This window comes from Neovison vison, chromosome 13 (assembly GCF_020171115.1).
Source record: "Neovison vison isolate M4711 chromosome 13, ASM_NN_V1, whole genome shotgun sequence".
Classification (NCBI taxonomy): domain Eukaryota; kingdom Metazoa; phylum Chordata; class Mammalia; order Carnivora; family Mustelidae; genus Neogale; species Neogale vison.
The window spans coordinates 125,799,684-125,820,024 of record NC_058103.1 but is presented as its reverse complement, the minus strand read 5'-3'; the positions used below and the strand labels follow the sequence as shown (position 1 = coordinate 125,820,024).

The window sequence follows — 20,341 nt, the reverse complement described above, 5'->3', positions numbered from 1 at the left end:
TTTGATAGGGATTGCATTAAATGTGTAGATTGATTTGGGTAATATATATATTTAAATAATGTTTATGCTTCCAACCTATGAACTTGAAATGCTTTTCCATCTCTTTGTGTCCACTTCAATTTCTTTCATGAGTGTTCTATAGTTTTCAGAGTAGAGATCTTTTACCTCTTTATTGAGGTTTATTCCTAGGTATCTTACTGTTTTTGATATAAATGCAAATGGGATCAATTCCTTGATTTCTTTTTCTGCTGTTTCATTATTGGAGTACAGAAATGCAACAGATTTCTGTACATTGATTTTATATCCTGTGACTTTGCTGAATTCATGAATTAGTTCTGGTAATTTTTTGGTGGAATCTTTCAGGTTTTCTATATAAAGTGTATTGTCATCTGCAAATAGTGAAAGATTGACTTCTTCTTTGCCAATTTGTGTGCCTTTTATTTCTTTTTATTTTCTGATTGCTATGGCTAGGTCTTCCAGTACTGTGTTGAACGACAGTGGTGAGAGTGGACATCCCTGTTGTGTTGCTGACCGCAGGGGAAAGGCTCTCTGTTTTTCCCCATTGAGGATGATAGTAGCTGTGGGTCTTTTATAGATTGCTTTTATGATGTTGATTTATTTTCCTAATGAATCAAACCTGTTGTCATTTCACATTGACCTTTTATATACAGATATGCTTTTTTATTTAAAAGTACTTTGGCTTGGGGCGCCTGGGTGGCTCAGTGGTTTAAGCCTCTGCCTTCAGCTCAGGTCATGATCTCAGGGTCCTGGGATGGAGCCCCACGTCGGGCTCTCTGCTCAGCAGGGAGCCTGCTTCCCCCTCTCTCTCTGCCTGCCTCTCTGCCACTTGTGATCTCTCTCTGTCTATCAAATAAATAAATAAATTATCTATTTAAAAAATCATTTAAAAGTACTTTGGCTAATATTAATACAGGTATACTAGCTTTCTTTTTGTTAATCTTTGTCAGGTAAGCTCTTTTTGTCTTTTCACATTGTTCTCTGGTACTTGTATGTTTTTAGATGTATTTCTTATAAACATCATATTGTTGAAGTTTTTTTTAATTCTGACAATTTGTTTATTTTTGATAAATGATTTTACTTGATTTACCTTTAATGTTAATATTGGTTATTTGAGTATGAAAGTTTTCTTCTTTCATTTTTGTTTGTTCTGCCTGTTTGTTTTTCTTTTTCTCTCCACATCTGCCTTTTTTTTTCTTTTTTCTTTTTTTTTTTTTTGGCCTTTTTTTATTTTATATTTTTTGCTTTCTTTTAGATCAAGAGATTTATTATTCTTTTATCACTTGGTTTGGCAGTTACGCCAGTTACACACTCCTTTACTCTCACTGTAGTTGTTACATTAGAGATTATAAGATGCATCTTTGACTTACCAGTATCTAATATGCATTGATTTTTTTTTTTTGCATTTTGATTTTTAATTATTTTCCTGGACAATTTCCAAGAACTTCTTTTTTAAGCTTCTTTTCATTCCCTCCTAACATAATATGCTTTTGTAGTCATGTGCTATAATTAAAGCTGTTTATGAACCCCTTAAGACATCATCATTATTTAATACAGTTAGCACACATTCATTTTTACCCTCATATTGGCCATTTTTGTTGCCCTTTATTTTTCTCTGCTTCTTACCCTTTCATCAGGGCCATTTTCCCTTCTCTTTGGAGAAATATTTTGTTTTTATTTTTTTTAAGTCTTTGTTTTTAGTATTTAGTTCTGTTCTGCCAGGATCAAGTGCTCTCAATTTCCTTTTAAGATTTTATTTTCTTTGGTTTTGAGCATTTTCATACCATGTGCTCAGGTATAACTTCCCTCTATTTATCTTATTTCAGGTTTTTGGATGTGTGGGTAGGTGCTTTTTAGTCAGATTTACTAAATTCTCAGCTATGACTTCTTCAAATATTGCTCCTGTGTAATTCTTCCTCTTCTTCATCTTGGGCTCCAGAAATATATATGCCAGCCTTTCCTTTCTATCTTCTCTGTCTCTTATCCCTCTGCTGTGTTTCCTGCCTTTTGGTCCCTGTGTTTTATTCTAAAAACTTTTTCTGACCTTTCTTTTAGGGTACTATTTTTTTTCTTCAGGTTACCAAATCTGCCGCTAAACCATTCATTGAGCTTTCAGTGTACTTTTTTTCCAGGTTTGATATTTTTTTTTGTTTGTCTGTGTTCTTTTGTTTTTGTTGTTTTCAAATTTCTTAGGTTGCATTTTAAGGTTTCTAGCTCTTCCAAAATGTCTTTAACTTCCTGATCAAGGCAAGCTTGGGAACTTAAAGTCCCTGTGAGCCTATTCCTACTCTTGTTTCTGTTGGTTCTTTTTGGATGATGTCTAATCTCTCTTGTGCCTGCTTATCTTTGAGTATGTGTATGATATTATACTTAGAAATTTTTTTTTTTTAAGATTTCTTTATTTATTTGAGAGAGAGCATTGGAGAGAACAAGTCAGGGGAGGGAGCTAATGGAGAGAATAATCTTCAAGCAGACTCCGCACTGAGCATAGAGCTCATGCGGGGCTTGAGCCTACCCATGAGGCCATGACTTGAGCCAAAATCAAGAGTTGGAGGCTTGCCATCCAGGCACTCCAGAATTTCATTTTTTATAAAAATTTGAAGGTTAGAATTATGACTCTTTTTTCATTTTTTTTAAAAAAGATTTTATTTATTTCTGAGCGAGAAAGAGAGAGCACACACAAGCAGGGGTAGCACAGTCAGGGTGAAGGAGCGGCAGGCAGAGGTGGGGAGCAGCAGGCAGAAGGGGAAGCAGGCTCCCCAATGAGCAAGGGGCCCAATGTGGGACTTGATCCCAGAAACCTGGGATCATGACCTGGGCTGAAAGCAGATGATTAATATGCTGACTGAGCCACAGGCGACCCACTCCCCCCCCCCATTAAGAAAGGACTTTAGTGGGGCTTCTGGGTGGGTCAGTTGTTAAGGATCTGCCTTCCACTCAAGTCATGATGCCAGATCCTAGGGTCCTGGGATCAAGCCCTGCATCAGGCTCCCTGCTAGGCAGGAAGCCTGCTTCTTCCTCTCCCGCTCCCCCTGCTTTGTTCACTCTCTTGCTGTCTCTTTCTGTCAAATAAATAAATAAAATCTTTTAAAGAATAAATAAAAGAAAGGACTTTAGTTTGTCTTGTTCAGTATCTGGAGGTTCTATCAATCAAATCCCAAATTTTAGTATTTGAGATAGTCTGGGTTTAAGCTGGGTGGCACTTTCCACAAAGGTTCACTCTTCCAGTTCACTCTTTCTTTGTGGTTCAGTTGTTCATGGTCCCCTAAAAAGACATAGCTGTTTATCAGGCCCTTCTGTTGGTGAGTTCAGTGGGAGGCAGAATAATAACCCTTCAAAGATGGCTGTGTCTTAATTCTCTGAATCTGAGAATAGGTAATGTTATATGACAAAGGGAAATATAATTTAAGTGGTTAATTAGCTGTCCTTGAGATAGATTATTCTTAATTATCCTGAATTATTGACGCTTTATAACTGAAAGAGGAAGCAGGAGAAAGAGTACACAGCGAAAACTCTGGTTTCCCTGATGTTAACTTTAGAAACAGATGAAAACCATAAGGCAGGAATAAGGGGAGTCTCCAGAAGCTGGAAAAAGCAAGGCAATGGATTCTTTCCTGGAACCTTCAGGAGGAATGCAGACCTGCTACACTTTGTTTTAGGCCCAGTGAGACCTATTTCCAATCTTTGACCTCCAGAACTATAATAAAACACATTTATGTCATTTTAAGCCACCAAGTTTATGGTCTGTTATGGCAACAATAGCAATCTAATTCAGGTTCTAAACTCCAACATTGGTTTGTCTAATTTTGCTCAATTTCCCAACTACCTCCTTCAGAAACTGTAGGTTCCTGTGAGAGGAAAGAGGCCCCCAAGACCAGTCTCAACTCTCTGGACTTTTTGTCCTTATTAGATGGTGGTTTGACTATTCTTTATCTTCTGGTTAAATCTCTGGTATCTTTGTTCAAGTGTTTCTAATATTTCCCCTGTGTTTCTTTTTGCCCTAAATATGACGTTTGGTCCCAGTTGTCAGTCCTTAATGCTGGATGGTCTCCCTTTTAAATCTGAGGACTGAGCTCACCTGGTTGTGCATTAGCATTCACAGTCTTGCGCCATTTTGGTGTCAGGGTCACTTCCTTGGGTGATGCAAGACTTTCTTCACTGACTTCTTCTTTTTAAGTCCCCCATCCTGATTTTATTCTAACATGAGCAGTATGACTTTTTTCCTACATGGTTATCACTGGGACCTGCCCTCAGAGGTCACTTTATTATAGAAGTCTCTAATTCTTTCTGTGCTGCCTGGTGAGAGGAGAGCACCTTATCTCCAGTTGGGATATCTGTCTCGTGATCCCCAGAACTCGATGGGTCCATACCTACAGCCCTGTCTTTGCTCACTCCATCATGCCCACAGATTATGATGGAAGAGGGGCAAAGAGGTTCATGGCTGTGAGACAGACAGGCTGACTCATAACCTGGCAGTGCACATTAGCTCAGCAGCATTGCTGTAGACGTGTTTCAGCACCTTGTTGGTGTAGACGTGTGTGGCACCTTGTTGGATTAAGTACAGATTCTTTTAAGAAGGCAATTTTAATACACAGTTCTCCTTTAGGTTTTGAAGTTGGTTTTCTATAAAGCAACTCCTGTTGCTTGCTGTCTGGTTGCACAGCCTGCCCTTAGATACTCTTAACATATTTATAAAAGAAAAAGTGGAGGAGCTCTGCTGTCAGTCACAGCCCATGAAGGCAGCACGAAGCAGTCCTAGCTATGAGGGAAAGAAAGGCTTTTGATTTTGAGAATTTAGGCTCAAACCTGGCATTCTGGGCCTTTGAATTTTGCCACCATCTAAACTACCGCTTTGAGGCTTTTTGAGTATAAGACAGCAAGGAGGCTAGAGAAGAAAGGATAAAAAGGCAGGGAAAGGAAGGGAGAGGTTGCCCCTCCTGTTTCAATGAGGGCAAGGCTGGCTTTCTTCTTTCAAAGAGAGGTCCACATGATCCTTGTACTCGGGACAGGAAAATTTGCAATTAGAAAAAGAAAGCAGCAAATTGATACCCCTTGATCAGTGTTTCTGTGAGCTGTCAAAGGCTTTGAGGTTCCCGAAGCCTCTTTGAAGTCTTGCTGAGGCCCGTATGCCCCTCCCATGGTGCTGGCCAGCTTTGTTTCCCTGGAGATGACAATGGCATCAGGAGGGCTTCTTCATGGGCTGCATAACCAACCTACATAAACACTAACATACTTAGGACACACTGGATAATATAGTCGCATCTATTGCAACTATAGAGTAAATGGTTATTTAAATGTGTTTCGTGATCATTTGTATCAGGGCATAAACTCCTAGTGTTAGAACACTGAATCTATGAAAGTGATTAGAAAAAGATTACTTTGAATTAAGGTTCTTTTATGTTTGACATTTCCTGCTGCCAGTACCAGAATGCCTACAGTTTCATTCAGGTTTTTATTTTTTGATGGCTTGAGTACTGACTATGTGCCAGGGGACACATTGGTGAACAAGACAGACTATTTCTTTCCCATTTCAGCTTAACTACTTGAAAATATTGATTTGGCAATTCACTCTTTGCAGTAAATAAGTAAATTTATTCATTCATTTGTTCATGCAGTATTGGGCTTTCTGCCCTCCTTTAATTCCCAAGGTACTAAAAAGTCATGTGGTAAACATAAATTGGATTAAAAATACAGAACAAAAGGGTTACAGTAATTTTTCCATTAATTTAGGTTAAAATGCTTTGCCTAAGTTAATTCAGATATTGAACACCCTATGTTAATAAATAAACAGCTAGATTAGAAGCTGTGAAGAAATTCTTTTACATTGCTACTAAATGAAATGCACTTGTACCAAAGAGGGACTGAGTTTCTGAAACACAGAGAAGCCCTACCAGCCCCTTGACAGAACTGTTTGTCTCAGCATCAGGTGAGGGAACACCTGGAAGGCAGAGGTTCTAGGCCTCAGGAGCCCAGCACAGAACTCTAGGTCTGCTTGCAAGCTTGTGATATATGAGATCCTTGCAAAATAAGCACCCGTCACCCTGGTCCATGTGTGCATAAGGCTCTGTGCTGGTCTCGGGGGCATAGAGCTCCTGCCTGAGGGAACCTAAAGTCTGTGAAGCATGAATGAAGCCAGCAAGCTCACAGCAGTGGCACCTGTCTGTCCTGCCTAGGGCAAGGAGCTGTCACTTCTTGAAATACAAGAGGCAGTTAGCCAGGTGGAGTAGTGTGGGAGGGCAAAGGAATCCATGCAAAAAGGTCTGAGCCTAATATCTCAAGTGGCAGGAATAAGAAGTGGGAGGGGTGGCATCCAGCCCTGGGCAGAGCCTGGCTGCTACACTGGGATGTGAATATCTCATCCTCTATGGCAGCAGCTAATACAGGGTAATCAGCTTTTGTAAAAAAATTTTTTAAAAATTCATTTATTTTATATATAGAGAGAGAGAGTGTGAGTGTATGCTAGCTGTGGGGAGGGGCAGAAGGAAAAGGAAAGCAGCTGACTCCCCCCTGAGCATGGAGCCCAAATTGTGGCCCCATCTCACAATTCTGAGATCCTGACCTGAGCTGAAATTAAGAGTTGGACGCTCAATCAACTGAGCCACCCCAGGTGCCTGCAGGCATCCCTATGTGGGGTGGTGATGTCGAGGCTGGAAGTGGAGGGGAAACCGTCAGTCCCTTGTGACCAGTTGCATCATGATGAGTGACACGAAGGACAGTTTCAGGACAGGGTCCCTGGTGCAGAGGACAGAAGGAGCATGTGTATTTTCTGTGTCTTGTCACTGGTTGCTGGGCTTGGTACATTCTCTCACCAGGCTTCTCTGGATCATGTCATCCAGAAATCAGGACAGACAGCCTCACTCTGAAATCTTTACATGGAGAGCTGGTGGGGTCTCCGGAAGCATGTGTTTATTCCATTTTCAAAGCAGTTTAAACTGGTTCACTTCATTCTTCTCATGATAAAAAATAGTGGTGTCGTCTTTGATGGACTGAAAATGTCCTTTTAGGTATCACTGTTTTGTTTTAGGTTGAAGGAAGTGCACTTTCACTTTTCCTAAACAGTTATTAGTAATTCCGTTAACACAAAATGTGAAATATAAGACTGGTAAGAGACTCTTCCCTGTAAATCAAGCCTTCATTCAGTGAACAGTCTGGGTACTGCTCAGTTAGACATCATGCCTCCCCCATGTGATTGAACAGGGGACATGCACCTGCATAGACACCTGGAAGTATCTGCATCAGCACCTGGAAGAGGTACTGAGTATGAGGGGTGATCAGCATTGGGACTCTGAAGAAAGGACCATCTGCTGGAGTGACTTGGCTCATTAGGCCCTTGGCTGCTGCAGTTTCTAACAAAAATTCAAGTTCAAGGGCAGAGCTCTCTCCTATGTCCCTGCCCTGCCTCTTCCTTTTCATGCAGTAAGATTGAATCACTTTGTCCAAAGAAGCTGGAGAAATACTCAGAGTATAGCAGCAGAAAATATGGCGAGTAATGTACTCATTTGGACATGCCTGCTCTGCACTGAGTGATGTCATCAGCTACGCTTGGCCCAAGGTGCTTGGCATGCTGGGTGGTGCTGCAGAGGGCCAGTAGCTTCAGTCAGAGAGCCTGCATGTACAAGAATGCTCTGAGGCAGATGCTTCTGCAGCAACTCCCAGTACTGACGTTGTCACAGCATGGGTGTGAATTAAAATCACCTCTGCATTCTGTGGATTGGTGAATTTATAGAGCTCTGGAGACCTCAGAAATCCAAGTCTAAAAGGTCTCTCTTGACTTGCTAACAGTCTCACATTTATTAAACTGAAGAACTAGGACTAAATCTCAAATCTCCTGATTTTTTTTTTTTTTAACTCCATTTTTGGGTGAACTCTGCTAACTCCACATGCACAGGCATTGCTGAAGATGGGAAGGAGGTGGATATCAACAATCAGACCAGGATATATTTAATAGGAAGCATCTTTTTTAAAACATTAAAACTTAAAGACTTGTTTAAATATCTTTGAAATTTTCTTTAGAATTACATACTTTCTGGCTTATTAAACATAATGTCATCTTTGCCTGTTAAAGCAGGTTAGCCTAAGAATCAGCAGCTGTGCTGGATGTCTGAAAGGCCAAGGAACTGCCATCAGTTACTCAGAGGCTCCTTGACCTTGGGTATGACCTTGGGCGTGGTCCCTAATCACCCTAAATTAAAGGTAGCATGAAAACGAACCCTGCCATAAAAGGTGGTGAGTAGCTTGTTAAATGTCTGACATTTAACAAGCTATCAAAAAATTGTAATTGGTGACAGTGATGCTGGTGATGCAGTAGAGTTGTGCCCCCAAAATTACTTACGCGTGCATGGTGTATTTATATTGCCGTACTTATATTGAAATCCCTGGTTTTCTAGGCTATGTTATACTTGAGGAGTAATTCCTTTCTTCACAATGGATTCTCAATGTGTGTACATATGCTTTTTTTTTAACTTTCTTTTGTTATGGTAAAAATATACATATAACACACAATTTACCATTTTGACCATTTTTAAGTGCGCAGTTCTGTGATATTAATTTTATTCACATTGTTGTGTAACCATTATTACCATCTACCTCCAGAATTTTTTCATCTTCCCCAAGAGGAAGTGTTTTCTGTTTTTTTTTTTTTTTTTTTTTTTTTTTTTAATGGATTTAACAAGCTCAGAATGGAAGGGTGGGTTGGGATCCTCTAATCCTCTAACTCTGTCCATGCTCCAGGGGGCAGTGTTGAAAAAGTTTGGCAGATGATGGTGACTAGAGCATGACCTTGAAGCCAGTTTGGAAATGAAACAGATGGGTAGGTAGATGAGTGAGAAATAAATAAATATATTTCTTAAATGGGGTACTATTATATCATCAGTTTACTTAGAAACAATCAATATAAGTAGAATTTTCCTACCCAAAACATGTGCTCTGCATGTGAACTTTTTTAAATGAGAAACTAAGAGATGGTCTCTGTATTGGTTTGCTAAGGCTGCCATAACAAAATACCACAGTCTAGCTACTTAAACAACAGAAATTCACTTTCTCCAGGTCTGGAAGCTGGAATTCCAGACCAGTTTGTCCACAGGACTGGTTTCTTCCGAGAACCCTTCTTTGGAAAGCCATCTCTTCCCTTTTTCTTCAGTATGTGTCTGCATCCAAATTTCCTCTTAGAAGGATACCAGTCACATTGTATTAGGCCTCCCTTAATGACTTATTTTAACTTAATTATCTCTTTAAAGGTCCTGTGTGGGCACACCATGAGGTCCTGGGGTTTAGGACTTCAACATATAAATTCTGGGATATGGGGTGAGGATGGTAGTGGTTACACAGGTGAATTATAACAATCTCTGAAGATCCCTTCAATTCTAAAAATCCTCAAAATTCTCCCCAACTCCAGATGAAGCAGATGAAACCACGCAACCTGAGCCTTGGACGTGCACATTCCTCAAGGCACATGGTTATTGATAGAACGTTCCGAATGCAGCACTGGAGTCCAGAGACGGAATGTCCTACCATTTCTGAGCCATTCACATTACATTTTTCTTAGAGAGAAAGAATAACAAACAGACAGTATTTTAAGTGCACCCTTCTTGTCTGCCAAGAATAATCCTGGTGTGCTGTGGAACTCAGTCCCTTCATGGCTATCCTGGATGCTGCATCTGCAAATGTCTGCCTTGGAAAAGGCAACCAACTGGCTTCAAGATACTTCAGATGGCTTTAAATGAACTCAAGGCAGCCTGACACATAGCCTCACTCTAGAAATAGAGCCAGAGGCCATTTCAGTCCAAGGGGAGCAAGGCTGATGGCTAATTAAACCTCAAGAAGAGTTTTTTAAAATGGCATTTTAATTTCAGCTATTGAATTGAGCTACTATTATCCAGTGAGTTCTCTTTTTAATATACAGGATGCACTGAGAAACAGTATGAACTGATGTTTGAGTAATTACCTTTATGGCTGTATTCTGTGCAGGAAACTATGTTGTTGTGGTAGAGTCATAATCACCTGGGGTGGTGTTAACAATATTTATGCCATTGCTGTGATTTTTAACCACTTGCACTTTTTATGTGATGATTTACTTGTGTGAGCAAAGACAATTCAACTTTTCATCATGTTGTGACACTTGGTAGATAAAAGGGAATGACAAGTCTTAGCAATGAGAGCTAATTTTTTAAAAAATCCATTAATGATAGTTATATATATTAAAGGCCTATTCCCTGCATTTCCCTCCCATTTTTCTTCTTCCCATTCTCCTTCCTTCTCCCTTCCTTCTCTCCACTCCTAATCTGGTAATATGGTTTATGGCAGTGTTATATCTCTCAGTGGTAAAATTCTCAATGAGAGACTTTGTGGTGAGCTGCCATTTTTCATCAAGTAGAATAATACAGAAATTGTTGTTAAATGCATGTCATTAAATATCTGTGCAAAAATTTTAGTGCACATTGAGGAAATGTCATTTTATTATAAGTTCCTATTTTCCAGAAGGAATTTGCTTCTCTAATCTGTATAAGAAATTGGAAGGTGCTGGTCTGTTTCACAGGAAACAAAAGCGAAAATAAACTTCTGGGACTTCATCAAAATCAAAAGCTTCTGCACAGCAAAGGAAACAGTTAAAAAAACAAAGAGGCAACCCACGGAATGGGAGAAGATATTTGCAAATGACAGTACAGACAAAAGGTTGATATCCAGGATCTATAATGAGCTCCTCAAACTCAACCCACATGAAACAGACAAACACATCAAAAAATGGGCAGAAGATATGAACAGACACTTCTCCAAACAAGACATACAAATGGCTATCAGACACATGAAAAAATGCTCATCATCATTAGCCCTCAGGGAGATTCAAATTAAAACCACATTGAGATATCACCTTACACCAGTTAGAATGGCCAAAATTAACAAAACAGGAAACAACATGTGTTGGAGAGGATGTGGAGAAAGGGGAACCCTCTTACCCTGTTGGTGGGAATGCAAGTTGGTGCAGCCTCTTTGGAGAACAGTGTGGAGATTCCTCAAGAAATTAAAAATAGAGCTTCCCTACGACCCTGCAATTGCACTCCTGGGTATTTACCCCAAAGATACAGATGTCGTGAAAAGAAGGGCCATCTGTACCCCAATGTTTATAGCAGCAATGGCCACATTCGCCAAACTATGGAAAGAACCAAGATGCCCTTCAACGGATGAATGGAAGATGTGGTCCATATACACTATGGAGTATTATGCCTCCATCAGAAAGGATGAATACCCAACTTTTGTAGCAACATGTACGGGACTGGAAGAGATTATGCTGAGTGAAATCAGTCAAGCAGAGAGAGTCAATTATCATATGGTTTCACTTATTTGTGGAGCATAACAAATAGCATGGAGGACAAGGGGCGTTAGAGAGGAGTAGGGAATTTGGGTAAATTGGAAGGGGAGGTGAACCATGAGACTATGGACTCTGAAAAACAGTCTGAGGGGTTTGAAGTGGCGGGGGGGTGGGAGGTTGGGGTACCAGGTGGTGGGTATTATAGAGGGCACGGCTTGCATGGAACACTGGGTGTGGTGAAAAAATAATGAATACTGTTTTTCTGAAAATAAATAAATTGGAAAAAAAATTCATTCATCCCTTTCAATCATTAGTGGCTTCCTTTGCCATTATCTCTTAGTCTTTTATTTTCATTAGAGCTATAATCCTTTCCAGCTCACTTACTCACCAGTACTGTTCTATTAATTGCTATTCATTCTACAATGATCAGTTATCATTCAGTATAAAGATGTGAAAGCATGAGCTACGTGCTGTGTGCCCATTGGCATTCTGCAGAGGTTTCCGGGCAGACTCCATCCATGAAATTTCCCTGCCCCATGTGGATATGAGACCAAAGAACAAGTGCCTTTTAGAATGGAACGGTCTGAGCCCAGATTTCTCTAATGTATGCATGCTGTTGTTTTAGGTCTCCGAATTCAATCCGTTGACGTTCACCAGCGTAATCGAGTGTGAGAAGCCAAACAACGACCTGACTAGGTTTCGTGGTTGCATGTGAGTATTGTACATATGTTTGAGCTTGATCTTCTGTTTGATACACACACACACACACACAGACACACACACACACACACACACACTTCAAAAATAAGCATTTAGTATTCTTTGCCACATGTGTAGCCTTTTAGGAATGTTGCCCATTGCTGAGCCTTCTTGGTTGCTTATGGGACTGGTTTGTAAGATCCTATCTTCAGTAGAAACTTGCCCACACTGCCCATGATGAATAAATACAGCTTGTCCTTCCTCCAGCTGGCCCAGGTTGGATGAGGGGAACAAGAGAAGTATGGTTGACTGACTACACATAGCCCCATTAAATGGAAGCATGGGGGCTACCCAGGAGGCGTCTGGGTAGAATCTCATTCATTCATTCACTTAGGTACTCAGTCACTGAGTTTTTGTTGAGCCTCCGCTGCATGATGATAGGCCCTGTTGAGGGCTCTGAGAGTGATGCAGTGAACTGAATAGTTAAAAAAAAAAAATATTGCCTTCATGTTTATTTCATTCTAGTTAGGGAAAAAAAGGGACAATAAACAAACAAACAAAATAAGTACATTCTATAATGTGTCAAGTAGTTCAGTCCCTTGCTCCAAAATGGGAAGACAAAAAAGGTGGATAAATGACACAGGCTTGGCATGTAGTGCACTTGCAGAAGCTGGGCTATGCATACGGGGGACATATATGCTAGTCTCTCTACTTTCATATTTATTCAGAAATAACAGTCATACTGAGTGTGTGTGTGTGTGTGTGTGTGTGTGTGTTAGTCCTTTGACTTGGGGAAAACAATGGGACAGAAGAGGGAGCATCAGCATGGAGTTGACATAGAAGGAAGGTAATGGGGTTTTGAGATTTCCTGAATTTGAGGAGCTGGCAAGTGCCTCAGATGGAGTCAATGTGGACAGAACTTTAGGGGAGTAGGACCTAAAGATAAAGATTTGAGGACCCTCTGCCCCAGAGGTCATCTGTGAAGTCATGGAACAGGCCTGGGAACATGGGACAAAGGGCTAGGGAAGAAAGGAAAGGAATAAAGACAGAATAACCCCACAGTCAGGAGCAAGCCTCCTTAGGTGTGATAGGGGTGTGGTTCCAAGGGCAATGTCCAACGATGGAGGCAGAGCAGGGACATTCAGGAGAAAATCTGCCTGCCACACTCCAGGGGCAGCTTAAGGAACAGGAAGGCCACACCATCAGAGTGTAGACCGAGACAGTCAGAGTCCAGATTGCAGGAGGTAAAAGAGGAATTCTATTTTTCCTCTGCTCTTTCTAGAAATGTGGCCTAAAAAGGAGAAACAAGGCCAGAGACGAAAGCCTTAAAGAAAAGGGGAAGGACTTTTACTAGGAAAAGAGAAGATAACAAAAAGCCAGAGTGGTGGAGATCTCCATGTGGGCAATGCTGACTTTCAGGTGTGGAGAGGTGGTGATCAATGAGAGGTAGCGTCCCCTGGCTCCTTGCTTACCCCCAGTGCCTGCACCACCTCCACACCAAGCCCTTAGCTGACTCGGTACCTCCAGCCTCTGCATTCTCTGGCAGATGGCTGCTTGAGTGGATGTCATTTTGCCCCCCAGCCAGCAAGGCTTACTCAGCTTCTGAAGCAGATGCCTCCAACAAACGTTTTTAACATGAGTGACCTCACTGGTCCATCTCCTGAGAAAGAAAGGCAAGAAGGACAGTTGCCTGCTGCATGAATCTTTCCCCACTCTGCTCCCTAGTTTTGCCATACTTTCTCCACCCTGTCGTCTGCAGTGAGACTCACCTCCAAGCCTGGTCCCAAATCCTGCTAGTCTAGATGCTGCCAGGCTGCCAGTTCAGGTCTTTGCTTACTTGGACTCTGGTTTAATTGTGATTTACCATTTCCACCAAGCCAGTTGTTTTGGATTGGAAGGTCACTGGAAGGTCATGATGCCGATGGGCCTCTCTCCTAGCAGGCCAACTGAGGCAGGGTCTCAGGAGGTGGGGCATAGGTGACTGTGTGTTAAAGTTTCTCCGTTTGGTGCTGTGCTGCAACCAGCATGAGCAGCTCTACTCCCTAGCCAGGCTGAAGTGCTCCGGAAGAGTGAGGGGAGTGGGGGCAGGTAAGTGGAGTGTCGTGGGTGGGGGGGCACCTGTTCCTCCCCTGAGAGAAGGGAGGCCATGTTCCCATACTGGTCCTTATGCTCAGGGGTGGAGCTAACTTGGGAGGTAGATCTGCAGTTTAGACCCAGGGAGCAGATCAGCAGCCAGTTCCCTCGTAGGCTGGTTTGCTGGATTTCATTATCTGCTGAGGATGGCCTCCCTTCAGCCTTGACTCAGCTGCTGTCCTGTGACCTCACTCCAGCCAGGGAGCCCAGGCCAAGCCCAGCTGCCCTTTATACCAGCAATACCAGTTTCACTCATATTTGGACCAGCCAATCTGAACTCAAAACTTTAGCCATTTGCACTTAGAGAGACCCAAGCTTAGGTTTATAGCAAGAAGACCCAAGTCTAAATTCTAGCTTTGCCCACTCACTAGGCAAATTATTCTACATTTCCTAACATGACTTCCTCCTAATGTTGGAAGTAACAGTGGCTGACATGAGAATGAAGGAAAAGAATATGGGTGATGAAAGAGGTGAATTATTTCTTTCCCTTTTTTTTATTGTTTTAGTATATGGGTAAGAAAATACAGAAATTCTAAGATAGGCTTGAAATATTCCAAGAAAAAGTAAGATCATGTATTTAGAAATTAAGAAAGAAATTCACGTGCACGGCAACAACAGAAATAATCCTTTAACTGTCTGTGGAGGAAGCATGAGGTGTATTATAACATGTCAGACAAGAGAGTGGTATTAGCCATGGTATGTGATTCCATTGGGATGAAATGTCTTCATAAGAATGTCTTTATAGATAGAAAGCAGGTTAGTAATTTTCAGGGTTCGGAGGGGTGGAAGGGGAATGGGGAGTGACTGCCAGTGGTTATGGGGATTCCTTTTGGGGTGGTAAATGTGCTCTAAAATTACCTGGTAGTGATAGCTGTGTGAATAAAAAAAAAAAGAACAAAATGCTTAACTGTACACTTTAAACAGGTAAATTTTATAGTATGTGAAATGTATCTCAAGCTGCTAAAATTTTTTTAAAAAGTGTTAGGACTTTCATTATTCAAGGGCACCTTAATGCTCACCATTGTTTAATACAATCCCACAGTTAAGCCCTAACGAAATCCTGTTCTCCACCCATGTGGGCTCCTTCTCCTTGAACCAAGGCATTGAAGCCTCTTTGGGCTGTGAATGGTCTCCTGGGAATGGTCTCCTGGGAATGGTCTCCTGGGAATGGTCTCCTGGGAATGGAGACCAGCTCAGTGGCTGTGTGCCCCAGCAGCTCAGAGCACCCAGCTCAGCTGTGCTCAGCCAACCTCATGGCATATGGTGGGTGATTTCTGAAGCCACTAGTCAATCAAACATTTTCGTTTACCTTTAGGAATAAAGCAGAGAGGTTGGTTGGTTTAGTCTGAAATAAAATTCCATTTCAAATTGTACATACAGGTTCTATTTCTGATCCCAAAGTCTTCTACAGAGTAAGTCCTGAGCTCCCTCCCTGCATGCTACAGAGCCTTATAGGACCACCTAGGGCTGGGAACAGCCATTGCAAACTTGTTCATGCTTGTTGGGGTAGTCTCCCTGCCCTGCAGATGATACACTCCAGCACCACTCTCACCTGTAAGAGACAGCAGCACAAGAGCCCTCATGGGTCCTTACCACCCCCCAGCCCAGTGTCTGGATGGAACTATGGGTTTATGTCCGAGATGTACTCATTACCAATGACCAGGCATTAAGATGAACTGTGCCAATTGGACTCGTTAAAACTAGAAAAATTTATTTTACCTTGACACCTTTAATTGACATTTATATCTCAAGAAAATCTACCATTGACATAAAACACACAATTGGGTTATTTCTGCACTTACATTAGATAAAAAAAACTTGATCAACTATTAACTTAAAGAAAATTCTTCTATGATTTCTTTCTCCCTACATGTCACTCAGAGTTCCCTCGGGCAACAGATCTGGCACTCAGATTCATATATGTGGAGAGGGGTCTTTTTTGCTAAGGTCCATTGAAACAGGAGTGGATGGAGCCACAAGACTTAGTAGCAGTGGAGCTGCCACCACTGTGAGGTCCAGTGGCCCCAGGACAGGAATGGCCACTTGGACTCATGTCAAGGGGGCCACCTGGGGAGGCTCATAGCCCTAGTCTAGGGACACACCCAGCCCAATACTCACTCCCCAAAAGGAACCAGGGAATGAGCTTGTCATCCTCCCTTGCCTGTGTTCACAGCCCTGTCCTTATGACATAACCATTGGATGGACCCAACCTAAAGCTGCGGACAATGCAACCTTCAGCATTTGCAAGGCTTAGAGATAGATATCAGGGGTGCTAAACAGAATAAGATTTGAGAAGCTCATGTTTAGGAGTGGACACAAACAAAGAGGCATCAAAGAATACTGTAGAGTTTCCTGGCTGCAAGGCCTGGGGAGCTTAACCCAGAGAACCTTCCTGAAGTTTATAAAATGTGACCCCAGGCTAGCAGGCTAGGCTCCTCTAGACTAACTGGCTGCACTGCAATGAGAGGCAGCATGGGTAGAAGGATGTGCAGTGTGAGGTGGCTGGAGCCCAAAGCCTGCACAGGAAGAGCCCACAAAGATGCTGCAGAATCAGCTGGGCCATGTGTGTGAAGCCTGAAGAAATAAGGAGATCACACAGAATCTCCCAGGAGAATGCAACATTCAGGTGCACACACTGAAAGGTTGCTCTGGTGACTGTGTGAGAAATGGACAGGAGGGACCAAGGCTGGTGGCATCCAGGCCAGCAAAGGGTATGTTGTAGTCTCTGAACAGAGAAATCTTGGAAGCCTGAATTAGGGCAGTGATGCACAAAGGGAGGGAGAAGGTTATTTCTTGGATTCAAGAAATAACCAGGGAGGAGAGTAAAATTAAGGACTGACATTTGAGTAGATGTAAAAATGAGGAAGGAGTGGTCAAGAAGGGTACTCTTGGTGTGGTCAGAGTGCTGGTCAGGGTGTGTGAGGGTGGACCACTATCTGGGGTGGAGAAGTGGAGAAGAGAGGAGGGCCCAGGTGTTGGAGGTGATGTGACCAGGGGAAGGAAAGAGCAGCTGGCTTCTCTCAAAGGTTCATGAACTCTCACCCTATTGCCTCTGGTCTTGGGGACAACTGGGCAGCAACAAGTACACCTTGCACCTCTGTGTTTGAACTCATGGATTGCTGCCCGGTTGCTGGTCCCTGGAGGAACGAGCCTTGATATGGAAAACCCATTACCAACAGCAAGTGCTGATTAGGGAGATATGACATCTTCTGAGGAAGAATAGCTATGCAGAATACTTATTAGCTGAACTCCACGGTTTCCCAAGGAGCCAGGCTGTGACCCTTCCCAGTGCACAGAACAGTCTTGCCAAACAGCTCTCTCATCACACTTGGACTTTGGGACAGTTTTGATTTAGAAGAGATTGGTTGTGATGAGTCAGGAAGCCAGGAGACTTGAACTAGAGAAGCTCTTCTCAGAGGCTCAGATGAAATGTTAAAGGATGCCTCAGTTTGCTCAGGCTCACTGTAGACCAGGCAACTGGAATAGCAGAAATCTATTATCTCACATAATGAGGGTAAGTATCTAAAATCTATGAAGAACTTACCAAATTCAACACCCCAAAAACCAATAATTCAATTTAAAAATAGCCAGAAGACACAAATAGACATTTTTCCAAAGAAGACATGCAATTGGCCAACAGACACATGGAAAGATGCTCAACATCACTCATCATCCAGGAAATACATGTCAAAACTACAGTGTGATATCATTTCACACATGTTAGAATGACTAAAATCAACACTAGAAACAAGTATTGGAGAGGATGTGGGGAAAGAGGAATATTCCTGTTCTGTTGGTGGGAATGCAAACTGGTGCAGCCACTCTGGGAAGCAGTATGGAAGTTCTTCAAAAAGTCAAAAATAGCACTACTCTAGGATCCAGCAATTGCACTAGTTGGTACTTATTCAAAGAATGCAAAAGTCCTAATTCAAAGGGATAATGTACCCAGTGTTTACGGCAGCAATATCTACTATAGCCAAATAATGGAAAGAGCCCAAATGTCCATCAGTTGATTTACATAAAGAAGAAATACAGACAGACACACACACACACACACACATTCAGGAATATTACTCAGCCATAAAAAGAATGAAATCTTGCCATTTTCTTATGATGTGGTTGGAGCTAGAGTGTATTATGCTAAGCAAAATGAGTCAGTCAGAGAGACAAATACCGTATGATTTGACTCATGTACGGAATTTAAGAAACAAAACAAGTAAGCATAGAGGAGAAAAAGAGGGCAAACTAAGAAAGAGACTCTTAACTATAGGCAGACTGATGGTTACAAGAGGGGAAGTTGGAGGAGGAATGAGTTAAATTGTCGGTGGGGATTAAGGAGGGCACTTGTGATGAGCACCGGGTATTATATTGTAGTATATTGCAGACTCAAAAGTGTATTGTAGACTTGAAAATAATATTAAATAATATAATAAATAAATAAAATTTATATAAATAAATAAATAAAATATAATAATATTAAATATTAAAGTCCAGTATGTTAACTAACTAGAATTTAAATAAAAGCTTAAAGAAAAAGAAAAATTTGTCTATTTGTGACAATACAAGGTACTGATGAGGAGCAGTGTTCTCCAGGATGAGCAGGAAACAGGCACAAGACCACAGAGCAACCTTCCCTGGCCAACTTCTCACTCAGTCTTACGGTTCCCAGGTCTACCCTCTCTAGCTGTGGTCTGTCCCTGTGATGAAAACAAGCCTGTGATGCTGACAGCAATTTGCCCATGTGGGTTTTTCCTACATATCCAGCAATTCTGTCACAGCAGCTGGGTGTCCTCTAATTTAACTCAATTCGGAAACTCCCTGCAGACAGTCAGATCCTCCAGGTTAAGGCTCAGTCCCACAAGACTTCCTTGTTCCAAACGCCAACTGCAAGTCCCCGCTGTCACCTGTCCTTCTGACTGATCTGTTATAAATCCGATGTTCCCATAGTCCCCTTTTCAGGTTTGATTAATTTTGTAGAGCATCTCACAGTACTCAGAAAACAATTTGCTTACTGTTTACGTTTATTATAAAAAGATATGATAAAGGATACAGGTGAACAGCCAAATGGAAGAGACGCGTGAGCAAAGAATGTGGGAAGGGGTGCAGAGCTTCCGTGCCTTTTCTGGGCATATCACTCTTCCAGCATCTCCATGTGTTCACCAACCCAGAGGTTTTCCGAACCCCTTGGTATTGGGATTTTATGGAGGCTTGATCATATAGGCACAATCTATGATTAATTTAATTTCCAGCCCCTCTGAACTCTCTAAAGAATGGAAGGTGAGGCTGAAAACTCTTAAGTTTCTAGTCCTGCCTTCGTCTTTCTGGTGACTAAACCACAACCAGGAGTCCACCCAGAATGTCTTCATAAGATCAAAACCTACTCTTATCTCCCAGGAAATTAAAAAGGATGTAGTATCCTATGTCAGGAAAAACTGGGTTCAGAGATGTTCCTAGTGCTCTTATCACTGGGAAATTACAAGAGTTTTAGGAGTCCTTTTCTGGGAACTGGAGTCAAAGACTAAGTATTAGAACAGAAGATCCTGGTAGCACCCGTATATAGCAGGGTTTTTAGGAGCCCTGTGTCAGGAACAGGGGGAAGAGATATATCTATCTTACTATTTCACAAAGCCCATGGACAAAATAAACTGAAATAGCCAGCTGTTGAGATACTTCTAGAAGCCCAGTTACTAGTGAGCACCAGCTCCCTCTCAACCCTTGCAGAGATCCACGGAGACAAGCCACCCACTCCCGGAGTTCCCTGTTTCTCTTCCCAGCATCCAGCTCTTCTTTTCCCCAGGTAGTGCTCGTTGAGATGCAGGGTGCTTCAGAACATCCCTGTGATGCATGCCACCTTTTCCTCGACAGGATACATGACAATGGGAAGAAGGCCGGGCTGTATAAAGAAAACCTGCTGCTGCGAGGATGTACAATCAGAAACACGGAGGCTGTTGTTGGCATCGTCATCTATGCAGGTAGGCATGGCCATGGCCCATGCGGTCTGTGGCGCTGCTGGCTTGCCACCTGTGCTGGGTGTCCTTAAACATTGCTCCTTGTCCTTTTTTTTTTTTTTTTCTGATTATGAAAGTAGCACGTAGACATTGTAAAAAATTAGAAAGCCCGGAAAGCAGAAAGAAGAAAAATTTCTAGTAGTATCTCAACGAAAAGTGTTCTCTCCTAGCATTTTAA

General features: G+C 42.0%; 1 protein-coding gene across 1 annotated transcript in view; it reads left to right on the top strand.

Annotated features, from left to right (window-relative positions):
- Positions 1–20,341, top strand: part of ATP10A (ATPase phospholipid transporting 10A (putative)) — a 214,176-nt gene that overhangs the window by 132,720 nt on the left and 61,115 nt on the right. The window contains exons 3-4 of the mRNA XM_044229895.1: positions 11,949–12,034; positions 20,021–20,127. Coding sequence (XP_044085830.1) covers positions 11,949–12,034; positions 20,021–20,127 — 193 coding nt within the window. The remainder of the gene's footprint in view (positions 1–11,948; positions 12,035–20,020; positions 20,128–20,341) is intronic.